Genomic DNA, 21983 nt, shown 5'->3' with positions numbered 1-21983 from the left:
TCTCCGTGGATGAGTTTGACCCCCTCATGTTCGTAAGCTTTTTCTTAATCCTAATGTTTAAGAATGGTCCTCACCGATCAGACATGGTAGATTGCATCGGTAAAGATCTTTCTTAAATGCTAGAATTAAAGAAAAGCTTCTAAACAGGAGGAGGTCAATGTCACCCGCATCTACGGTAAGTTTGTAAAGTTTGTAAAATAATTCTTGAATTGTAAATAAAATTTAGCATACTTTATAATTTTCCAATCTATGTTTGTATTAATAAAAACGTGAGAAAAATAACCCAAAGGAAGAAGAAATTCATCTTTTGCAGTCTTATCGCTTCTTGCAAAGTTATGCATTTTTGTGGACAAAGCTACGCAGTGAAAGTATGATATCACGTCCGTTTTTATAATATTTTCCTCCATTCTCATTTTTGATTTCAATTCTGGATGGAACATTCTTTTCTTAGATAGTTGCATTATATAAGTAAATTGTGTTTAAATTCGTTTAATGTGAATAATTAAAAAGGTATGATTGCGAGTATGATTGCATCGCCCTGCACCTAATAAGTAGTAAAATATTAATATTATAAAATATGAATATCTCAAGCATTTCTATGGCATTAGTCTAATGGGTTAATATACTGGCTATTTCATGTATTCGATACAAAAGGTAATAGGTACTAATATGTTGCAAGAATCGATTTACTTTGCACCTCTTCAGAAATTTGCATATTCTCACTTGAACTCTTTACATTTCATGTTGTTATGTACTCTATAATAAGCATTCACTTTTTCAATCTTAAGTCTCAAAATCACTCTTCTATTACATTCCAGATTTGTTATTATTATATACACTTAACATACCTAGTACAATACAAAAACTGTTCATCGCTACTTTATTACACCAACAAGGCGCTGCATGCCTAAGGCCCCAGTCAATGGATGCAAAAGTGATTGATCTGATCGCAGTTTAAAAGTTTAAATGACGTTTATAAATATAAGAAACAATCAAATAAACTAATAAAATTGAGACTATATTTTTATAATCCACCAAATTATACACCAAAAATAGATAACTTAATATAAAAATGGAAAAATAAACAGAGAGGGGCTTCAAATTCCAATTTAAATTGTACAATAATTTGGACAAAACCACACCAATAGCTTTCACCTCAAAATCATACAAAAGTCTTCAAATAAAAATAATAAATAGTTAGAGTTGTGAATAAACCACACTCTTGGTATAGAATACCAGGAAACCATTTCCCATCAAAATTTTAAAATAGAAAAAAAACCTGTAAGGTTAAAGAAATTTTAAGAAATCTTAGCTAAAATAAGCACATTTAAGCCCGAATTAAATAGATATCTTTAATAAATGCGACATCTCATTTAATATTAAATTTCAAAATGATATTTGTAAGTAAAATTTGTGATTTGAATTCGATAGAGTTCAGGGTTTCTTAAATTCGTTTAAAGTAAAATATTACATGATGAATTTTGACTAATTGAACACTAATAAAAGGCCAGAAAATTCCAATCATAACCATCCCTACTTGTATGATCACTAAACTCACATATATTTTAAGAAAATACGAGTTTAATATAGAAACATTGTACTTTTAAGTGTTCTTATATTATTTATACTCTATATTTCACTTTTTTGATAATTCACAATATTCAGATACAATAATTTATTTATTTTGAAATAATGTGCAATTTAAAACGACCTGCTGTGTATGAGATGTAGCTGACCGAATAAACTTTGTAAGAAAATTGACTAAGCATTTGAACCTCATGTTAAATGTGGCAAACACTCTTGCATCAGTGAAACTTGCTAGTAAATGTTACACTATACCGTCATTTAGACAAGTGCACAAAATATATTGTATACATTATGTATCGTATATCAGATATAAAATCAGCAAAAATTGTAACATTATTTAATGGATACAAAATTGAATCGTTTCTAGCATATTTGAATCACACGCCAAAAATGTCAAAATAAAATATAGGTTTTTGCTTATATTTCCATCTCCTATAATCATATTTCAATATTCTCAATAAGAAACACCATTCGAACAGTGATTTTTTGAAAAGATATTATAATTTCACAAAATTTGGCCTAACAATGAAATACCATGCATTCTCTTGGGCCAACTCGTGTCTCAAATGAGTATAAAGGAATTTTCTTGTGGTGATACCTAGCTTTATCTATTCATCACTCCATGTATAAACAAAAAAAAGGCTGGAAAAATATTGAGAAAGAATCCTTTTAAGCATTCTGATGCAAGGTAAAGACCTCTTTTAATCCTAAACTCCTTTTAAATACTGCACAGAGAAAAAAAATACCCTAGAATCAATACTTTTTTGGGATACTTTTGGTATTAAAAGGGCTCCAATACCTCGTGGTATTAAATTCTAGGGTATTTTGGGATTAAATTCAAGAAAATCTCTGTCATTGATTTAATACCATAAATTCATTAATTTTCAATCGCAATGAGTATTGATTCTATCCTATTTTGGTATTGATTCTATCCCATTCTGGTATTGATTCTATCCCATTTTGGTATTGATTCTATCCCACTCTGGGATTGATTTTTATCCCACTATGGGATTGATTCTATCCCATTTTGGGATTGATTCTATCCCACTCTGGGATTGATTCTATCCCACTCTGGGATTGATTCTATCCCATTTTGGGATTGATTCTATCCCATTCTGGGATTGATTCTATCCCATTTTGGGATTGATTCTATCCCATTCTGGGATTGATTCTATCCCATTTTGGGATTGATTCTATCCCACTCTGGGATTGATTCTATCCCATTTTGGGATTTATTCTATCCCACTCTGGGATTGATTTTAGGGTATTTAGGTATTGATTTTATCCCATTCACGTATTGATTAAAAAAAAATATTCTTTGGAATCAATACCTCGTTAGTATTGATTTTAGGGTATTGTGGTATTAATTTTATCCCATCTTGGTATTGATTTTTAGGGTGTCTTTATCCCATTTTCCGTATTGATTTCAGGATATTTTTATTCCAGTTTTCGTATGATTTTAGGGTATTTTCATCCTATTTTTCGTATTGATTTTCATCCCCCTTTGGTATTGATTTTAGAGTACTCCAGTATTGATTTTTTTATCCCATTTTGGTATTAATTCCATTCCAGTGTAGTATTGATTTTCGCAAAGTCCATTGAAGAATCCATATTTTTTTGCATCGGCCGAGATTCGATCTCACAACTTTGCAGCAAATCTTCACTTGAGAGTCGACACCTTAGCCAGTTGCGCCACGGGGCTCCTTGAATTTCCTTTATTACAGCACAATGAGTTTCTAATTTCATCCCATTGTGGGATTAATTTCATACAATTTCAGTACTGAGTTTAGGGTACTCCAGTATTGATTCTATCCCACTCTGGGATTGATTCTATCCCATTTTGGGATTGATTCTATCCCACTCTGGGATTGATTCTATCCCATTTTGGGATTGATTCTATCTCATTCTGGGATTGATTCTATCCCATTTTGGGATTGATTCTATCCCATTTTGGGATTGATTCTATCCCACTCTGGGATTGATTCTATCCCATTTTGGGATTGATTCTATCCCATTCTGGGATTGATTCTATCCCACACTGGGATTGATTCTATCCCACTCTGGGATTGATTCTATCCCATTTTGGGTTTGATTCTATCCCACTATGGGATTTGATTCTATCCCATTTTGGGATTGATTCAATCCCATTTTGGGATTGATTCTATCCCACACTGGGATTGATTCTATCCCACTCTGGGATTGATTCTATCCCACTCTGGAATTGATTCTATCCCACTCTGGGATTGATTCTATCCCATTTTGGGATTGATTCTATCCCACTCTGGGATTGATTCTATCCCACTCTGAGATTGATTCTATCCCACACTGGGATTGATTCTGTCCCATCGGGAATAAGAATGTCTTAATAATATAAAACTGATACCATAATCGTAGAATCTATACCTCAGTGGGATAAAATCAATAACCTATTGTCATTTTGGAATCGGTTTGGGTAGAAGGATGGTAATGACGTGTCTTGTACGAGTGTTCTGTATTTAAAGCGAAATATGAAGGTGTGCTGTCTTGTGCCTGGTTATTAGTGCAAAAGGGCTGCAGTGGATGCAGTGTACACACACGTGTTGTGTAACCTCAAAGAGGATGCTAATTTTTAGCATAAAAGAGGATTTTGTCCACTGCATCTCTACGAATCCGTCAAGGCAATTAATGTGATAAAAAAGTTCCTAAAATTTTAACATTTGGAGAGTAAAGATGACATTTCTCACTCCTCAAATTTCAACAATATTTCCAAAAACATAACGGAATTCATGTGAAATTTACTTTTCTTAAATTAAGATAAAAAACTTTAGAGAATATATCAATTTAATTTATTGTGAAAAACCTTTCTTCACATAACCTCAAATTTTACAGTTTGAATTCAACCGTCGTTCAAATTTGTGTAGTTCAAATTTGATGAACTCGACTGTACCAGTATCTGTGAGACTTTTCACAATAAGACACTGCAAGTGACTAGATTGCCTAATTCTTGGCTATTTGGGGATTAGTGGAAGACATTCTTTTTCTTCCTCTGAGCTCGGTATTTCTTGTATAACACAACAAAGACCCATGTCGAAAGCCGAGCACTGGGCTCTGAAGAAGGCATGGACATGAACACTTCATGCGGTGAAGGGGAGGTTTGGCAGTGGGACACTTAGGAAGGCTAAATTAAATACCGAAATGGGATAGAATGAATCCCAGAGTGGTATAGAATCAATCCCAGAATGGGATAGAATCAATCCCAAAATGGGATAGAATCAATCCCAGAGTGGGACAGAATCAATCCCATAGTGGGATAGAATCAATCTCAAAATGGGATAGAATCAATCCCAAAATGGGATAGAATCAATCCCAAAATGGGATAGAATCAATCCCATAGTGGGATAGAATCAATCCCAAAATAGTATAGAATCAATCCCACAGTGGGATAGAATTAATCCCAAAATGGGATAGAATCAATCCCAGAGTGGGATAGAATCAATCCCAAAATGGGATAGAATCAATCCCAGAGTGGGATAGAATCAATAACAGAGTGGGATAGAATCAATACCAGAATGGGATAGAATCAATCCCAGTGTGGGATGGAATCAATCCCAGAGTGGGATAGAATCAATCCCAGAGTGGGATAGAATCAATCCCAGACTGGGATAGAATCAATCCCAGAATGGGATAGAATCAATCCTAGAGTGGGATAGAATCAATCCCAAAATGGGATAGAATCAATCCCAGAGTGGGATAGAATCAATAACAGAGTGGGATAGAATCAATACCAGAATGGGATAGAATCAATCCCAGTGTGGGATGGAATCAATCCCAGAGTGGGATAGAATCAATCCCAGAGTGGGATAGAATCAATCCCAGACTGGGATAGAATCAATCCCAGAATGGGATAGAATCAATCCTAGAGTGGGATAGAATCAATCCCAAAATGGGATAGAATCAATCCCAGAGTGGGATAGAATCAATCCCAGAATGGGATAGAATCAATCCCAAAATGGGATAGAATCAATCCCAGAGTGGGACAGAATCAATCCCATAGTGGGATAGAATCAATCTCAAAATGGGATAGAATCAATCCCAAAATGGGATAGAATCAATCCCAAAATGGGATAGAATCAATCCCATAGTGGGATAGAATCAATCCCAAAATAGGATAGAATCAATCCCACAGTGGGATAGAATTAATCCCAAAATGGGATAGAATCAATCCCAGAGTGGGATAGAATCAATCCCAGACTGGGATAGAATCAATCCCAGAATGGGATAGAATCAATCCTAGAGTGGGATAGAATCAATCCCAAAATGGGATAGAATCAATCCCAGAGTGGGATAGAATCAATCCCAAAATGGGATAGAATCAATCCCAAAATGGGATAGAATCAATCCCATAGTGGGATAGAATCAATCCCAAAATAGGATAGAATCAATCCCACAGTGGGATAGAATTAATCCCAAAATGGGATAGAATCAATCCCAGAGTGGGATAGAAACAATCCCAGAGTGGGATAGAATCAATCCCAGAGTGGGATGGAATCAATCCCAGAATGGGATAGAATCAATCCCAAAATGGGATAGAATCAATCCCAAAATGGGATAGAATCAATCCCATAGTGGGATAGAATCAATCCCAAAATAGGATAGAATCAATCCCAGAGTGGGATAGAATCAATCCCAGAGTGGGATAGAATCAATCCCAGAGTGGGATAGAATCAATCCCAGAGTGGGATAGAATCAATCCCAAAATGGGATAGAATCAATCCCAGAGTGGGATAGAATCAATCCCAGAGTGGGATAGAATCAATACCAAAATGGGATAGAATCAATACCAAAATAGGATAGAATCAATACCAGAATGGGATAGAATTTATACTGTTTCCTAATAAATAATGACTTTCAAAAATCAATGCTGCAATGGGATTAAATTAATCCCACGATTTCTAAAATTCAATCTCAAATTGAGATAGAAACAATACCATTTCCTCCTCAAAAAATTAATTTCATAAATTTAATACCAATATGTCCTAAAAGTAATCCCAATATTTCTTAACTTTGTTCCAGAAACTAAAATCAATCCCAATATGCACCTATTTTCAAGAAAATTTGGGATAATTTTGGTATTGAAATGGTGGGATTAAAATCAATACCATGGGTATTGAATCTGGATACTTGAAAAATTTTCTCTGTGTGTAAATTGATAGAGTATTATAAAAAAATAACTCAAATAAGCCAATAAAGCTCCAGGTTTGAATGTTTTAATGTCAGAGGTCAGAGGCATAACAAACAATCACTCAGAGAAATTCCTTGCTGTAAACCAAATACTGAACAGCAGCACAGGATGTGAATGTCTCAATGGAATTTTTAATAAAAAAAAATAACTTTAAGAGAATTAAGCAAAATCTATATCTGGTACTAAACGAGTACTACCGGTACTACCCATGTGCTGTATGTCAAACATAGTCAAACTCATGTATTTTTTTTTAGTGTTCCCAATATTTTGCATAAACAAGCCTAATATATGCAAGCCATATGGTCCAATTAGACTCAGGTTGTTCTTCGAAAATATTTTTTAGAGACCGTAAAATTCAGCGACAAAGGAAATTTATGAAAAAACCTCCAACCCATGATCTCAAACCCTGAGTGTATAATAATTTGGGTTGATCGTTTACCGACAAATTTTACGGGCTAAATATTTCCGAAGATGAGTTTAAATCTATTTGGGGCCTTAATGCCCTAGACACACTTACGACTTAAGCCGAGAGACGACTTAGTGGAAAATGATGAAAATGTAGTTTGACCATTATTTCCAATATATTTACGCTAAGCCGTCTCTCGGCTAATCCTCAGGTCTGTCAAGGCCCTAAGCCTTTAACCCTTTAAGGACGATTTGAACACCGGTGTCCCATAAAGAAAATAATTTTTCCTAACTACCTAAACTTATTTTTTTCTAATGTTTGTACATAATTGTAAAGTAGAAGGTTGAAGGAATAGAATATTTTTTGCAAGTCTGTAGCTACTTGCTATGTAGTAAATATTTAACCTAAAAAATGACGTTTTTTTTAAATTCTCACATTCATAATTGATTTTATTTATTTTTTATACTTCCAATTTTTTTAAGCAAAACCCTTTTGGGAATAAAAACTACAATAAGGGAAAGTGACCATGGTTGATACGATCCAAGCTTGATAATAACTATTATTTTCTTGTGTTAATCAATAGTTGTGACTCTTCGCAATATATTTTAATAGCTGGTCCTAAGTCTCACACTTCCTGAAAAAATTAGGAACCTAGCTCTTTTTTCCTAGTTTCAGGAAGCAAAAATCAGAACTAGGTCCAAAACTGTAATTTCAATACATGATATTTCATAAGTTTTTTCTTAATTAATGTCGCTGTTCACGAAAACTACTATCGTAGGCACATAGAGGGGTCATCAGTACTAATATTTATGTAAAAATATTTTTACTTGGGAACACTGTTTTTGAGGGTGGTGACAAATTCATAAATTCTACCTGTGTCCATCCTATATTTTAAAAAGGGTCCATGAATGATAATTTAAATGTGGCAACTCTATCATTAGATGTGATTCTTTCATAATTACACCTATTGTAATCCTCCAATTTTATCAACAATTGACATAACCTTCAACCCTGTTGCCTGAATTTCAAGGTTGCAAAGCGACATTTTCTTGGACTCAAAGTGAAAAAATGGTTTTCGCTAGTGCCCTAATGTCATAAAAACATGGCTTAGAAAAAATTACATAAGAGTGATTTTAAAACTAATAATCAGTCGTACAAGCGATTTAAGCAGATAGATTAGAGTTCCGTCTAAATATTGATGTGCATTTTTTTGTATCCGGTGAAATTTTTACAGTGAAAATGGGCTTTCGAATTGTCGAATCAATTATTATACAGGAAGGCCCCGGACCCAACTTGTATAAAAATCACCACTGAATTTCCATTTTCTTCTTGAGGAAAATCTAAGGATTTCCAGGAACTATTTGAGGTGGGTTTATGAGCCTAATAAGTGAGACATTTTTTTATCATAGTGGAAGAATTGCTTCGGTTTGTGTGGTAATCAGAAAATAATCACAAACCTTAGAAATCATTTTACAGTATAAAGCATGGTCACTTTCCCCTACTCATATGTAATATTTTTCATTAGAGCAAAAATTATTATTCATTAGTATTATCAGAAAAATTACTTAAGTGTTTGGGCTATTCTTGTCCCAAAAATACATCGAATCAGATTCTGTTGGACTTTCCAAAGTTAGATGTAATACTTATCATTGATTACGTTTTCTAGTTTCATTTTTATTGTTGATTTCCGGTCCGTAAAAAGTGTGTGGTCCTTAAAGGGTTAAGGACGAGACACTTTCTACGGACCGAAAATCAACAACAAAAAATAAACTGATAAACAAAACTTGTGAAACGTTTTACATTTATCCCTGAACAGTCCAACATAGTCTGATTCGGTGTATTTTCCACCTCTATCTACGATAGGAATAAAAATAGCCCAAAAATTTAAATCAATTTTCTAACAATACTATTATGAAATAATATGAAAAATATTATGTTATGAGTATTGCATTTTCTATCCCCAAAAAGGGTTTGCTTAAAAAAAATTAGAAATATAAAAAATAACAAAAATAATTTATCAGTGCTGTAGTTTGGAAATTCGTTACTTTTCAGCTCAAATATTCACCGAATAACAAATAGTTGGAGATTTGCAAAAAATATCCTAGATTCCTACAACATTCTACTTTGCGATTATGTACAAACATTAGAAAGAAATAACTTTAGGTAGTCCGGAAAAATTATTTTCTCTATGGATGACCAAATTGTCCTTAAAGGGTTAAACGATTTTTAAGAATACACTTAAGAAGATTTAGCCCAGTTCCCGAATCCTAAGTCAATTAAAAAAAAGTCTTCTCTAATATGAATTTTGAGAAACATAAGGGAAATTCGAGCAGTTGTAAGCATGGAGTAGCTGTAAACACTAATTTTTATGCCTACACTGTGTGGACTTATGTAGACCATTTATTCAGTGAACAAGAATATGACAATTCATATAACAATTTATGAATTCATATAATTCTCGTTCCTGAATTCTAATAACTAATTTTAAAAAAATCGCAGTGTTGACTACTGTCCCAGTTTCCCCTATGCTGTTGTCTTGTGATCCAAAGCCAAAGACAATGCCTATGCTTAAGCAGTAGGTTTGAAGCCTGTATCACACTCAAGAGTACTTTCTCATGTTATTTTTTCCCTTTTGCTCATCTAAAACAGTGAAGAAATCTCAAAAATCCAAATTATTCTATTTTTCCCTATTATAATTTATTATTTGCAGCTATTTGAATGTCATGAAAATATTACACCGAAAGTTAAGTTACAACCCGATATAAAAATTGCGTATGTATACATACATAAATTATATGTTTTATATACATATAGATAAAGACGATCAAAGATGGTGGGAGCAATGTACATGATATGAAACACTGATTGCATCAACACACGCAAAGTGACATCCTACGTGATAATTCTTTATTTGGTAGGAATCTGCAATCAGGTTCTCTTAATACAGTACCCCGCGAATCGTCTCTCCTTTTTACCCATTACGCACCCTACGGTATATACCTACCCACATATATATACAATATATCGACGGTTCCATTCCATACTATGCTAAGTGCTAAGTCGACTTAGACTTATATTACTCCGAGAGATATGTTGTTCCTGAGATCGAGATCTACAACTGGTGAAAATTTGGTGGTTATCCGACGTTCAGGTAACGAGATATTTGAGACTTTTGAAAAAAATTTACACGTGTAGCGGGAATCGCCAACCTTAAATGGCTCTCCTGAAAAGTTATCATTCTGAGATAGCATAGTATGGAATAGAACCGTCGATATATGTGTAATTATATATATATATATATATATATGCACAATATATATATAATTATATATACCTACACACACACACACACACACACATATATATATATATATATATATATATATATATATATATATATATATATATATATATAATAGATATATAATGGGTCCACCCCCATGCACTATTTCGGCAATGCATTAACTTTCACGAGTGATAACAAGTGTAATACAAGATCTCGATTTAGATACCCAATAATATGAATTTTGTCCGCTTAACATACCAAAAAAAAATTCTCAAGATTATGCAATTATATCTGACTCACCCAGCTCGGCAATATCGGCAATGGCCACAGTGGCTGAACTGGAAAACTTATTTGGTCCTCCAAGGAAATTTATCGACGATGACATTGAGTTTGAGTCACAGAAGGAACTTTCCAGAGACGCAAGAATGTCATCTCGTGATTGTTGCTGTGACTTGGAACTCCGCAATTCATCTGTGGATGAGGCCCACAGGGTCGAATGTGGCAATATTGCATATGATTCCAAAGGCGGTGCTATCTGTAATTCCTCCTGACTCTTCATTAGCAGCAAGCTGGCTTCACTATTGCTCTTTACTCGTTTTTCATTGCCGGTATTGAGGACGCCATAACAGGAAGTGGTCATAATCTTTGGGAATTTCTCAACTGGTCCTCCTGATGTCACCATAATTTGATTAGTTGCAGAATCCACAAGAGAATTTGACGTTATGTCGTACAGTGATTTCGGCCTCTGATTTTTTACTTTTGTTCCCATCGTCGTCGAATCTTGAATATTGTGGCCGTCTTCTAATGTTTGGATATCAACTAAGATACTTTCATCAAGTGTTGTGATAAAATCATCAGCATCTTCAGCTTCCCAGGAATGAATACGTCTATCGAATTTTTCAAAGCATTCATCGACATTATTTATCTGCTCTACTTCTACTGGCAGTGAACTGTATGATTCTTGCTGATCAGCCCAAGTGATTGTTGAAGATGGCTTAAAAATATAATTTGGCATGGCTTGATCTTCACTATACATTTCATTAATATCTGTAAGATCCTCCTCTTCATAAATCACCGAAGGATATTCGTGTTCCATTGTCATTTCATTAGAAATGCCAAAGAGGCGACGTGGTTTAAGTAGTTTTTCTCGAGACTGATCCATTTGCTTTACTTCCGCTTCTCTCAAACTGAAATTGCAGCAATAAGAAGAAACTGAACATTAGTTAATTACCTTCACTCAATTGAAATTTATCTACATATTTAAATAAAATGAATTGCAGACTCTTCTCATATCTATTTTTGGCATTATATCTTCTTTCTGAGGAATGAAATAAGTGTGAAAACTAGAGTTAGATATGGTAGATTTTCTCAACGTAAAAGTAATTAATCACCCTCAAATCAATTACTCAATCATGGGCACAGGAAAACCAAATCTGTTCCCATTGATATTTTTACCCCCGTTCTCGTTCCAAGGGAATATAACACCAAGAAAATTATTTAGAGGAAAAATCGTGTCCCCTAATAATCTCCATCACACTCAGGAATAGTAGATTGACGCCGCCACATATTCCAATGTTTTTTTACACATACTGTTATTTTTTCTCCTTCTATCTTTCAAATCATCCGCTGCCTGTGTGACGCCTTTGAATATACATATCAACACTGCTGTCTGCTGGGGTTCTTCCTTGTGATTCGCTGTACAAAACAAATGTAATGACTATTTACAAAAATAGATTAGATACGCGTTACATTGCCGTATCCTCAAATGGTACATTCCACTTTTTAAAGACACTCAGCATACAGGCATTGGAGACATATTCTCCTGCAAATGCTGCAGACATACATTAAAATTGATCACACACAGAATTCCAGATACCCAATAGATTTCATAGGATAAAATATTTAAGAAAGGAAAAGGTATCTACAAATGTTTCCAATACATAATTGAATCAAATTAATTCAATATTAGGTAGAGGTTCTACAAATATATAAATATATACTTAAAAGTTATTTCACCACAAGACGAAATGAGACTAAGCAGAATTAAATATAAGAAAAAATCTCTCAGTCAGTTTAATTTTAGTCTTTCTACACCACGGGTTTGCAAATATTTTGTCTGTGATGCGGCATTTTATAAATGTTTTCAAAAAGAAAGAGCAATAACTTTCCATCCACTTACATATATGTACATACATACATTTAACTGGACTAAACTGTACATTTCACAGCATTTCTTTAATTATTCATTATTTATATACTAATTGAAATATATGAAACTTTTTTTATAAATATCAGGATCTATCAAAACTATTATATATATTAATTATAATTGGAATAACGAAATTTAAAAAAAATTAAAAAGTATTCTATTTTTCTTTTCATTGATTAAGAAAATGCACCGTTGTATGCCGATAAGTAAACGAATAAAGTCGGTCCGTAATTTGTCTCAAGCACGCCCAAAAATTCAGGAAGTATTTAAGAATAACTTTCAATAAAAAAATAAAACTAAACACATCCTGTAGAAATATGTACAGACTATTCAACAATTAGGAAAAACTGGGACACTACTGAGCACAGGATAGCACAGAACAACACTGCGATGTTTTAATCAGATATTAGAATTCAGAGTACAAGACCTATAGGAATTCATAGGCACTATGGGATGCTTGTCCACAAAAATGGTCAAGATTGTTCATGCAATTTAAAAGTCAGTGATAAGCCTAGATCAGCTTTTAGAGGTGCGATTCCTTCATTGCAAATTTGGATTGTGGCAATCTCGAATGATTTCTATACATAAATAATGCAAATTTAGTTTAATAATTTTTAAACTGTATGTAATATTATTATTATTAATAAGGAAAATTGGATGAGAAATGCATAAAAGTGTCTGAAAATCTTAAAAGTCGATTATCTCGGAAACTATGGGAGATAGAGGCCTCAATCCGAGAAAATCGCGCCCCGTGAAAATCCGCGAATAATTCGCGCCCCACGACAATCAGCGAAAAATATCGCGCCCCGCGAAAATCAGAGAAAAATTACACGCCCCGCCAAAATTCGCGAAAAATTACATGCCCCGCGAAAATTCGCGAAAAATTGCACGCCCCGCGAAAATCCGCGAGAAAATTCGCGCCTCGCGAAGATCCGCGAAAGACATCGCGGATCGTGAATTGTATATGCCACCTTTCAAATCTTCGAATATAGACTCACTATGTAGAGAGGGAGAGAGAGACAGGGAGAGTGAGAGAGTGCTATATATTTATATGGGGAAAGCTTGTCCGATGCCGCTTCTCCCGTTTTTTCCCGCCTAACACTAATAGCAAATTTTCTTAAAATTGAAATCTTTAAAGTGAAATATCTCGAGAACTGTTCGACGAATGTCTTAATTTTTTTTAAATTGGTCTAATTTTCTGGACTACCACATAAACATAAAAAAATCAAAATCGTATGCTTAGACTTCGAGATAAACAACAAAACGTGATTTTTAACCGGTTTAGAACCGGTTTGTCAAAAAACTAATAGCACAGAAATCGTCGTACGCGCGCGTAGATATATATTAAAAAAAATTTGTGAAGATATCTCTATCCAAACCAGAGATATTGCGTACTACGGACGGCCGGACGGCAGCCGGAACCGAAATTGCCGGCTTATGATTTTCGGCATCAGGGATGTTCAAAACATATACCCTGTGAATTTCAGCTCAATCGGAGAACTTTGAGAAAATCCGAAGATTACAATAGGTGTGATTAGAAGAAATCACACTTAAATGAAAATTAGTGTTCGGTGCAACCCCATGTTCGGTGGTGTGGTGTCCCAGTTTCCCCTTTGTGACTTTTTAAATAAAACAAATCTTTACCTTTTCTCTATGGCTTAATCAAACAATTATGGTCTTTAAAAAAAAATTAAAATGACTAATTTTTGATCTTTCAAGTATATTTCGAATAAATATGCACCAATTCACCTCTGAATCATCTGAAAATTTAAATATGACCCATTACTCATACATTTTTTTTAAGACAGAGGGTCACCGAATATTCGAAGTTAATATCTCTGACCATTTGGACGGCATTTTTGTCGACGTAATAAAACGATATCAAAATTGTATCAATATTCGCTCAAATATATCCATTATCTAAAAAATTATATCCTTTTAATCAATGTGAGCATGATTTCCAATAAGTTCATTGATCATTTTTGTGGTACATTGCACTCGTCCTGACATGCCTGTCCACCGGCACAGAAAGGCAGATCTTGTGTGTTTCCATCTTGAAAATGAATGTTAAATGAATAAACGGCATCATCAAGGGTCTCGTCTAAACTCATTGCATCACGTGTCTCTCGCTTCCCAGAGCACATTCTCCTAACATCCGTATATGGAAAAAATTTAGTTTCCCGCGTTAATTATAGTTAACAGGAAGGGCGATACACTAAAAGATTACTTTTCTTTCTACTATTGTATTTTACTAAAATAAACCGGAAGGTTATTCACCGTACCTCTATACTCCACCTAATATAATGGCGCAGGAAAATGATGTTTTCTCTCATCAGGGAGGATTGTAAAAATGTACAACGGAAGTTTTCACATAACACTTCATACGACACGTAAATGCATGATTTTTACCACAAAATCGTCTTTCAGAGAAATTTCCCGCAAAAAAAATTATTCACGAAAATAAATTATGTCTTGTAATTAATACTTACGATTTCTACGACTCAAAGATCCTCACTCATTTGATTCTACTTCATATACTATAATTTTTCGATTAACTAAAATATTCTATTTTAATTATCTTAATTTCCATTTCAAACTAAAAAAACTGACAAGAACTTAACAGAAAATGAAAAACCGACTAAAACGCATCACGAGTAAGAGCAGACTAATGATCATTTGGGAATTGAATACGACAATTGTCTCTTCTGAACTTTCACAGATCTAAAAATAATCGGGGTTTCAGGGGAGGGTGCGATTCGCTTTCCTTCGGCTTAAATACACACTCAGAATTCCAGAAAAATAGCACCGGCAATTCTAAATTCCAGTAATTTTAACACATCCGCTCAGAATTCCACATAGAATCCTGTTACTCCTCTTTCACAGCAATATTTTTCATTACCCTTTCACGTCCATAGACTTGATATTTATTTTTTATTTCTCCGACATAATTTTTCACCAATTTAAATCTAATTTAAATTTTAAAATTAAGGGAGTTAACCCTTTAAATGCTTTCAAGGAATTCCGCAAATTCCGCAAATCAATCATTTTTCACGTTGTATTCAAAGCCAAGAGATTGATATGCATTTATTTTCCAAACTTAAAAATAAACAGATGACAAAGCGTCTCAGCTTTACGGAATGCTCGAACTCACGAGATAGAGCTATCTGTGGATTATCTTTTTGGATACTACTTGAGTGTATATCGGTTTATTAATCATTAACCCTTTAAGGACAATTGGAACACCGGTGTCCCATAAAGAAAATAATTTTTCCTGACTACCTAAAATTATTTTTTTTTTCCTTATGTTTGTACGTTTTTGCAAGTAGAAGGTTGAAGGAATCTAGGATATTTTTTGCAAGTATCCAGCTATTTGCTATATAGTAAATTTTTAAGCTCAAAATTGGCGAATTTTTAAATTCTCATAATGAAAATTAATTTTAATTATTTTTTATACTTCCAATTTTTTTTAAGCATGACCGTTTTGGAAAAAGAAACTACAATACTCAAACATAATATTTTTCATTAGAGTGAAAATTATTATGCATTGGTATTGTCAGAAAAATTACTTAAATTTTTAGGCTATTTTTGTCACTATCGCTCCTAGAAGAAAAAAATACACCGAATAAGTCTCTGTTGGATTTTCTAAAGTTAGATGTAAGACCTTTTACCGATTTTGTTTATCCGTTTCATTTTTATTGCTGATTTTCGGTCCGCGAAAACTGTCTCGTCGTTAAAGGGTTAAATTCATTCACAAATCAGAAAACATTCTGAACTAGGCAATTGAGTGAACAGTGTGCAATTTAGAATGTTCTCTTCATTAGTATCATGCTTACACGCATATAAAAACGCTTGAAAAATAAATCAATTACAATCACTTGACCAATTCAGTATCAATTAATAATAATAATAATAATGGTGGCACAACGTTCCATAGAGGAACTAGGCCTTTCCACAAGGGGAGTTCGGGACATCCATTATTATTTTTTTCTTATACAGGGATAAGAAAAAGGGGTCGGTTAAAATAGTCGAATAAGAAATTTTAAGATTTCCAAAAAATCAAATTCAACCAAATCGGTTGAAAAATCTTGCCTTCCAATAACTCAAAATGGTAAATTTTCAGGTCATAGGTATTTGAACGAAATGGTCATCTAGACTACCTCAAAAACATATCCAAAAATAATTCAAAATGCTTGAGCCAATTTTAAGAAATAACAAAAAAAAACGTGGTTTTGGAGGGGATGGAGGTTAATGGGAAGATGAAACAAAAGACCGTCGCAGAGAATGTCCACTTATGGGTGGGCCATTGCAGACCAGAAGTCGATATCTCTTGCCGTTTAACATCTAGCTCGAGACCTAACTTAAAGTCAAGAAAAAAGATAATTTCCAAAAAATGATTCAATTGTCGGTACTTAATCCATTCATTACCAATTAAGACTGATGCAGTCGGGTTCGAAATTTCAATACCTTTCCAGAAAATCCAAAATTAACCGAATCAATTAAAAACTGAACCCTCCAAAGTGATAGACCTTTGATCTTCAATAATTCGAAATGGCGAATTTTCTGGTCATAGGTATGTTTGGACGAAATGTTCGTCTGAACCAGCTCTACATATCAGAATATCATTGAAAAAGCTTAAGCCAATTTTGAGAAAAAGAAAAAAACATAGTTTTGGATGGGTTAGGGGTGGGGATGGGGGGGGTTAAAGAAAAAGAGAAAAAACGTCTGGAGTCTGGAGATATTGTTTTGTTACTAGGGGTCACCGAAGACCGGAAGTTGATTCTTTTACCGTTTAACTCTTTCCGGACCACAACATATCCAGCGAACGAATTTCAGTAAAACTCACTTTATTGTAAGTCTGAGTGGTCAAATATGATACTTTTGTAGAGAAAGAATTTTCTCCGCCTCTGGGAAATTGGAAAACTCATGGGCACTCTCGTCCCCAAAAGAACGAAAAGGAGATAAACTTCAATTTTCTAAAAGCCAATAATATCAATTTTGTGAATAATTTTAACGTGTCAAATGACTCCTTTACAATGTTGATCACTAAAACAAGAAGAATTATTGATCAGTATCTTGTGGGATATCTAGGAAGTGCTAAAAAGGACACCCAGCTCCTGCTTGCCAACAGATTCTTCAAAATATTTCACACAATAACACTTTAACACTCATTTCTCTCAACACGATGTGCAGACACATTAAGCTTTCTCGAGAGCCAAAAAAACACTTCTGGACAATCAGAATTCACCAAAATCTGGAAGAATAGGAAAAACTTTCCTGAAAGCAATCTCCCTCAAAAAAATTGGAAAAAATTTCGCTCCCATGTGGAATTTTGTTACACGGTTGGTGTCAAAAAGCAAATGGCGGGCATTGGCGGGATAACCTTACATTTGACCTCTAGATTTTTGTTGACGAGAGTACCCAAAAAGTTTGAACAAGTTTTTTGAAAATTTAAGAAAAAATTGTTTTTCGAATTTATGCAATCTGTAATTGTTAGTTATCGTTATCATACTTATTGGCCCCGAGAGATTTTTCCTTATTCTGGTCTAGAAATACGAAAAAAGTCACAATATCTGAAAGGAAGCAGAAAATCGAAAATTCACGATTTTTGACCAAGAATATCTTAGCTCAGGAGTTAATTAGGATCCTGCAAAAAATATCCTAGATTTGGACATCCTTATAGTTTGTAATCATCCACAAGAATCGGATTTTTATCGATTCTAAATTGTCCAAAAAAAATCTTTTTTCCATGGGTACCCAGAGTCCCAAAAGAGACGAAAGAGTTAAGCTCCAGAACGGTGACAAATTGAAAAAAAGGGACAGATAATCCTAACCGGCTTATATAGGTGAGATTCTTAACGTGAGCTAGCTCGGAGTGCATGCAAATTTGATTTAGAGCTGAAGTTGGGAGACGCCATTCAGTTATCTTGAATCAAATTCGTGAAATTTTACAAATTTTGTATTTAAACCAAAATATCAAGGATTTGGATGAACTGACAGAAAAGTGATATATGGATGAAATGTAGACCAGAATGTTCTCTATAATTTTTCCATATAACATGATCTCATCGATTACTCAGAAGCCAAGATAATCGAGGTTTCTTGTTTCTTAACTTATTTTTCCATCCAGAGTGCCCCAAGTAGTCATTTGTTGAACTTCAACTATATCAAAGAATTGTTGTATTTTGTGGGACTTTCCATTTAAAACCCTATTTTAAGTGTCTTGGTGGAGTAGAGGCAGTCAAATTGGCATCTGAGTGATGTCAAAGCGTTATTATGGGAAAAATCAATTTTTTCACACTTAAACGGCAAAATCGGAGTGATAGCGTAGTCTGAGCGCAAAATGATGAATGACGAAATGTAGAGACAAATATCCTCTACAATTATGTCGAAGTAATCATCAAAATCGGTTAAGCACGTGTCGAGATAATTGAGGTTATGTGATATTGAAATTGGTTTTTTGACTGTAGCGTCCCTGGTGTTGGTCCCACGAAGTTCAAATGTCCTAGAAAGTTGTAGCATTTGGAGAGATCTTTCGTTTAAGCCCTCATTCATCAAAATCGGTCACATAAAACCGGAGATATGATTTTTTGAATTTTGTGAACTTTGACCCCTCATATCTCCGGTTCTATTGAAACCACAGCGCACAATTGCACCATTTTGGAAACGCCTTAGACTGGACTACAACATACTAAAATTTCATTAACTTGCACAAAGGAATTTTTGAGAAAGATGAGTTTGAATTTCGATTAATTTTGACGCTATCACAGCGCCACCTATGGTGTCTTTTTGAACTTCCATATGAAAGTGCTCATCGAGACGAAACCAAAAAGGTAAAATTTAGGTCGCTATGTTAATTAGAACCGGAGATAGAGGCCGGTCAATGTTCGAACTTTGACCCCTTATAGCTGGGGTCAGGGGTTATGGATCGACTTAAGTATTTTTTTGTTTCATAGGTATAATCAACGGCTACAACATACTAAAATTTCAGCCCGATGCACAATGGAATTTTTGAGTTATTTAACTTATAAGATTTAAAAATTTCTTTTTAATAATAGCGCCCCTAGCGGTGGTTTTATGAACTTGCGATGTTAGAAGGGGAAGTGGCATTTCACGAGAGCTTTCCAAAAAGCCCTCACTTTTTAAATTCTGACAATTAGACCAGGAGTTATGGCCTTTTTTTTTGGACCCTTATAGCTCGGGTCAGGGGGGTCGGGGGACCTTAAGTTTGGTATTGATGGAAAGCCGTAAGGCCCAGCTATAACATACTAAAATTTGAGCCCGTTCGATGCCATAGGGGCGGAGCTATTGAGAAAACAAAAAAAGGGGGGTCTTCAAAATGGCGGAAGGAGAGGTGGGGGGTGGGGGGTCAATGCACCAAGTTGCAATTTTCACCCGATATATAACCTTAGCCGAAAACCGCAAGTCGATATCTCTTTTAGTTTAGGAGCTATTAAGCTCCAAAGAGCGGCCGGCCGGTCGGCCGGCCGGGAACTTAATATAGCCACATATATAATATATTCGTGATCAGGAAGTGGCGAAACACATTTTGGCCAAGTTTGAGGTCGATCGGACGTCATGAAATTTTGTTAGGATTATAGTAGGTGAGATTGTTAAGAATCTCACCTAATAAGGGATTTTAGGTTTAACACTTTAAGCACGTCAAAAAATCGGGAGACAAGTCTACCAATAAAAATATTTTTTTCCCTTTGACATTAAATATTTTTGCCCATAAATTGTTTTAGACAGATTGCGTTTTCTTATTGGCTAAAGAGGCTAAAGCGTAAAAGTAGTATAAGGGTTCAGCCAGTCAAAGAAAATCACATATTTATTATGACATTAAAGGGACAGATAATCCTAACCGGCTTATGTAGGTGAGATTCTTAACGTGAGCTAACTCGGAGTGCATGCAAATTCGATTTAGAGCTGAAGTTGGGAGACGCCATTCAGTTATCTTGAATCAAATTCGTGAAATTATACAAATTTTGTATTTAAACCAAAATATCAAGGATTTGGATGAACTGACAGAAAAGTGATATATGGGTGAAATGTAGACCAAAATGTTCTCTATAATTTTCCCATAGAACATGATCTCATCGATTACTCAGAAGCCAAGATAAGCGAGGTTTTTTGTTTCTTAACTCGTTTTTTCATCCAGAGTTCCCCAAGTAATCATTTGTTGAACTTCAACTATATCAAAGAATTGTTGTATTTTGTGGGACTTTCCATTTAAAACCCTATTTTAAGTGTCTTGGTGGAGTAGAGGCAGTCAAATTGGCATCTGAGTGATTTCAAAGCGTTATTATGGGAAAAATCAATTTTTTCACACTTAAACGGCAAAATCGGAGTGATAGCGTGGTCTGAGTGGAAAATGATGTATGGACGAAATGTAGAGACAAATGTGCTCTACAATTATGTCGAAGTAATCATCAAAATCGGTTCAGCGACAGTCGAGATAATTGAGGTTATGTGATATTGAAATTGGTTTTTTGACTGTGGCGCCCCTGGTGTTGGTCCCACGAAGTTCAAATATTCTAGAAAGTTGTAGCATTTGGTGAGATCTTTCGTTTAAGCCCTCATTCATCAAAATCGGTCACATAGAACCGGAGATATGATTTTTTGAATTTCGTGAAATTTGACCCCTCATATCTCCGGTTCTATTGAAACCACAGCGCGCATACGCACCATTTTGGAAATGTCCTAGACTGGACTACAACATACTAAAATTTCATTAACTTGCACAATGCCGTTTTTGAGAAAAGCGACTTTGAATTTCGATGAATTTTGACGCTATCACAGCGCCACCTGTGGTGACTTTTTGAACTTCCATCTGAAAGTGCTCATCGAGACGAAACCAAAAAGGTAAAATTTAGGTCGCTATGTTAATTAGAACCGGAGATAGAGGCCGGTCAATGTTCGAACTTTGACCCCTTATAGCTCGGGTCAGGGGTTATGGATCGACTTAAGGTTTTTTTTGTTTGATAGGTATAATCAACGGCTACAACATACTAAAATTTCAGCCCGATTGCATAAGGAATTTTTGAGTTATTTAAATTATAAGATTTAAAAATTTTCTTTTTAATAATAGCGCCCCTAGCGGTGATTTTATGAACTTGTGATGTTAGAAGGGGAAGTGGCATTTCATGAGAGCTTTCCAAAAAGCCCTCATTTTTTAAATTCTGACAATTAGAACCGGAGTTATGGCCATTTTAAGAAATTTTTTTTGGACCCTTATAGCTCGGGTCAGGGGGGTCGGGGGACCTTAAGTTTGGTACTG

At 34.6% G+C, this 21983-nt stretch overlaps 1 protein-coding gene across 1 annotated transcript; it reads right to left on the bottom strand.

Moving 5' to 3' along the window:
• Positions 1 to 10777: 10777 nt before the first annotated feature.
• LOC129799776 (uncharacterized) lies at positions 10778 to 15327 on the bottom strand. The gene is made up of 2 exons (XM_055844024.1): positions 15199 to 15327; positions 10778 to 11687 (listed from the first exon to the last, which is right to left on the bottom strand). Exon 2 carries the CDS (start codon positions 11660 to 11662, stop codon positions 10778 to 10780), a length of 885 nt encoding a protein of 294 aa, XP_055699999.1. The 5' UTR covers positions 11663 to 11687; positions 15199 to 15327.
• Positions 15328 to 21983: the final 6656 nt, after the last annotated feature.

The sequence above is a fragment of the Phlebotomus papatasi genome, chromosome 1 (genome assembly GCF_024763615.1).
Source record: "Phlebotomus papatasi isolate M1 chromosome 1, Ppap_2.1, whole genome shotgun sequence".
Classification (NCBI taxonomy): Eukaryota; Metazoa; Arthropoda; class Insecta; order Diptera; family Psychodidae; genus Phlebotomus; species Phlebotomus papatasi.
This window is presented reverse-complemented; position numbering and strand designations above follow the sequence as displayed.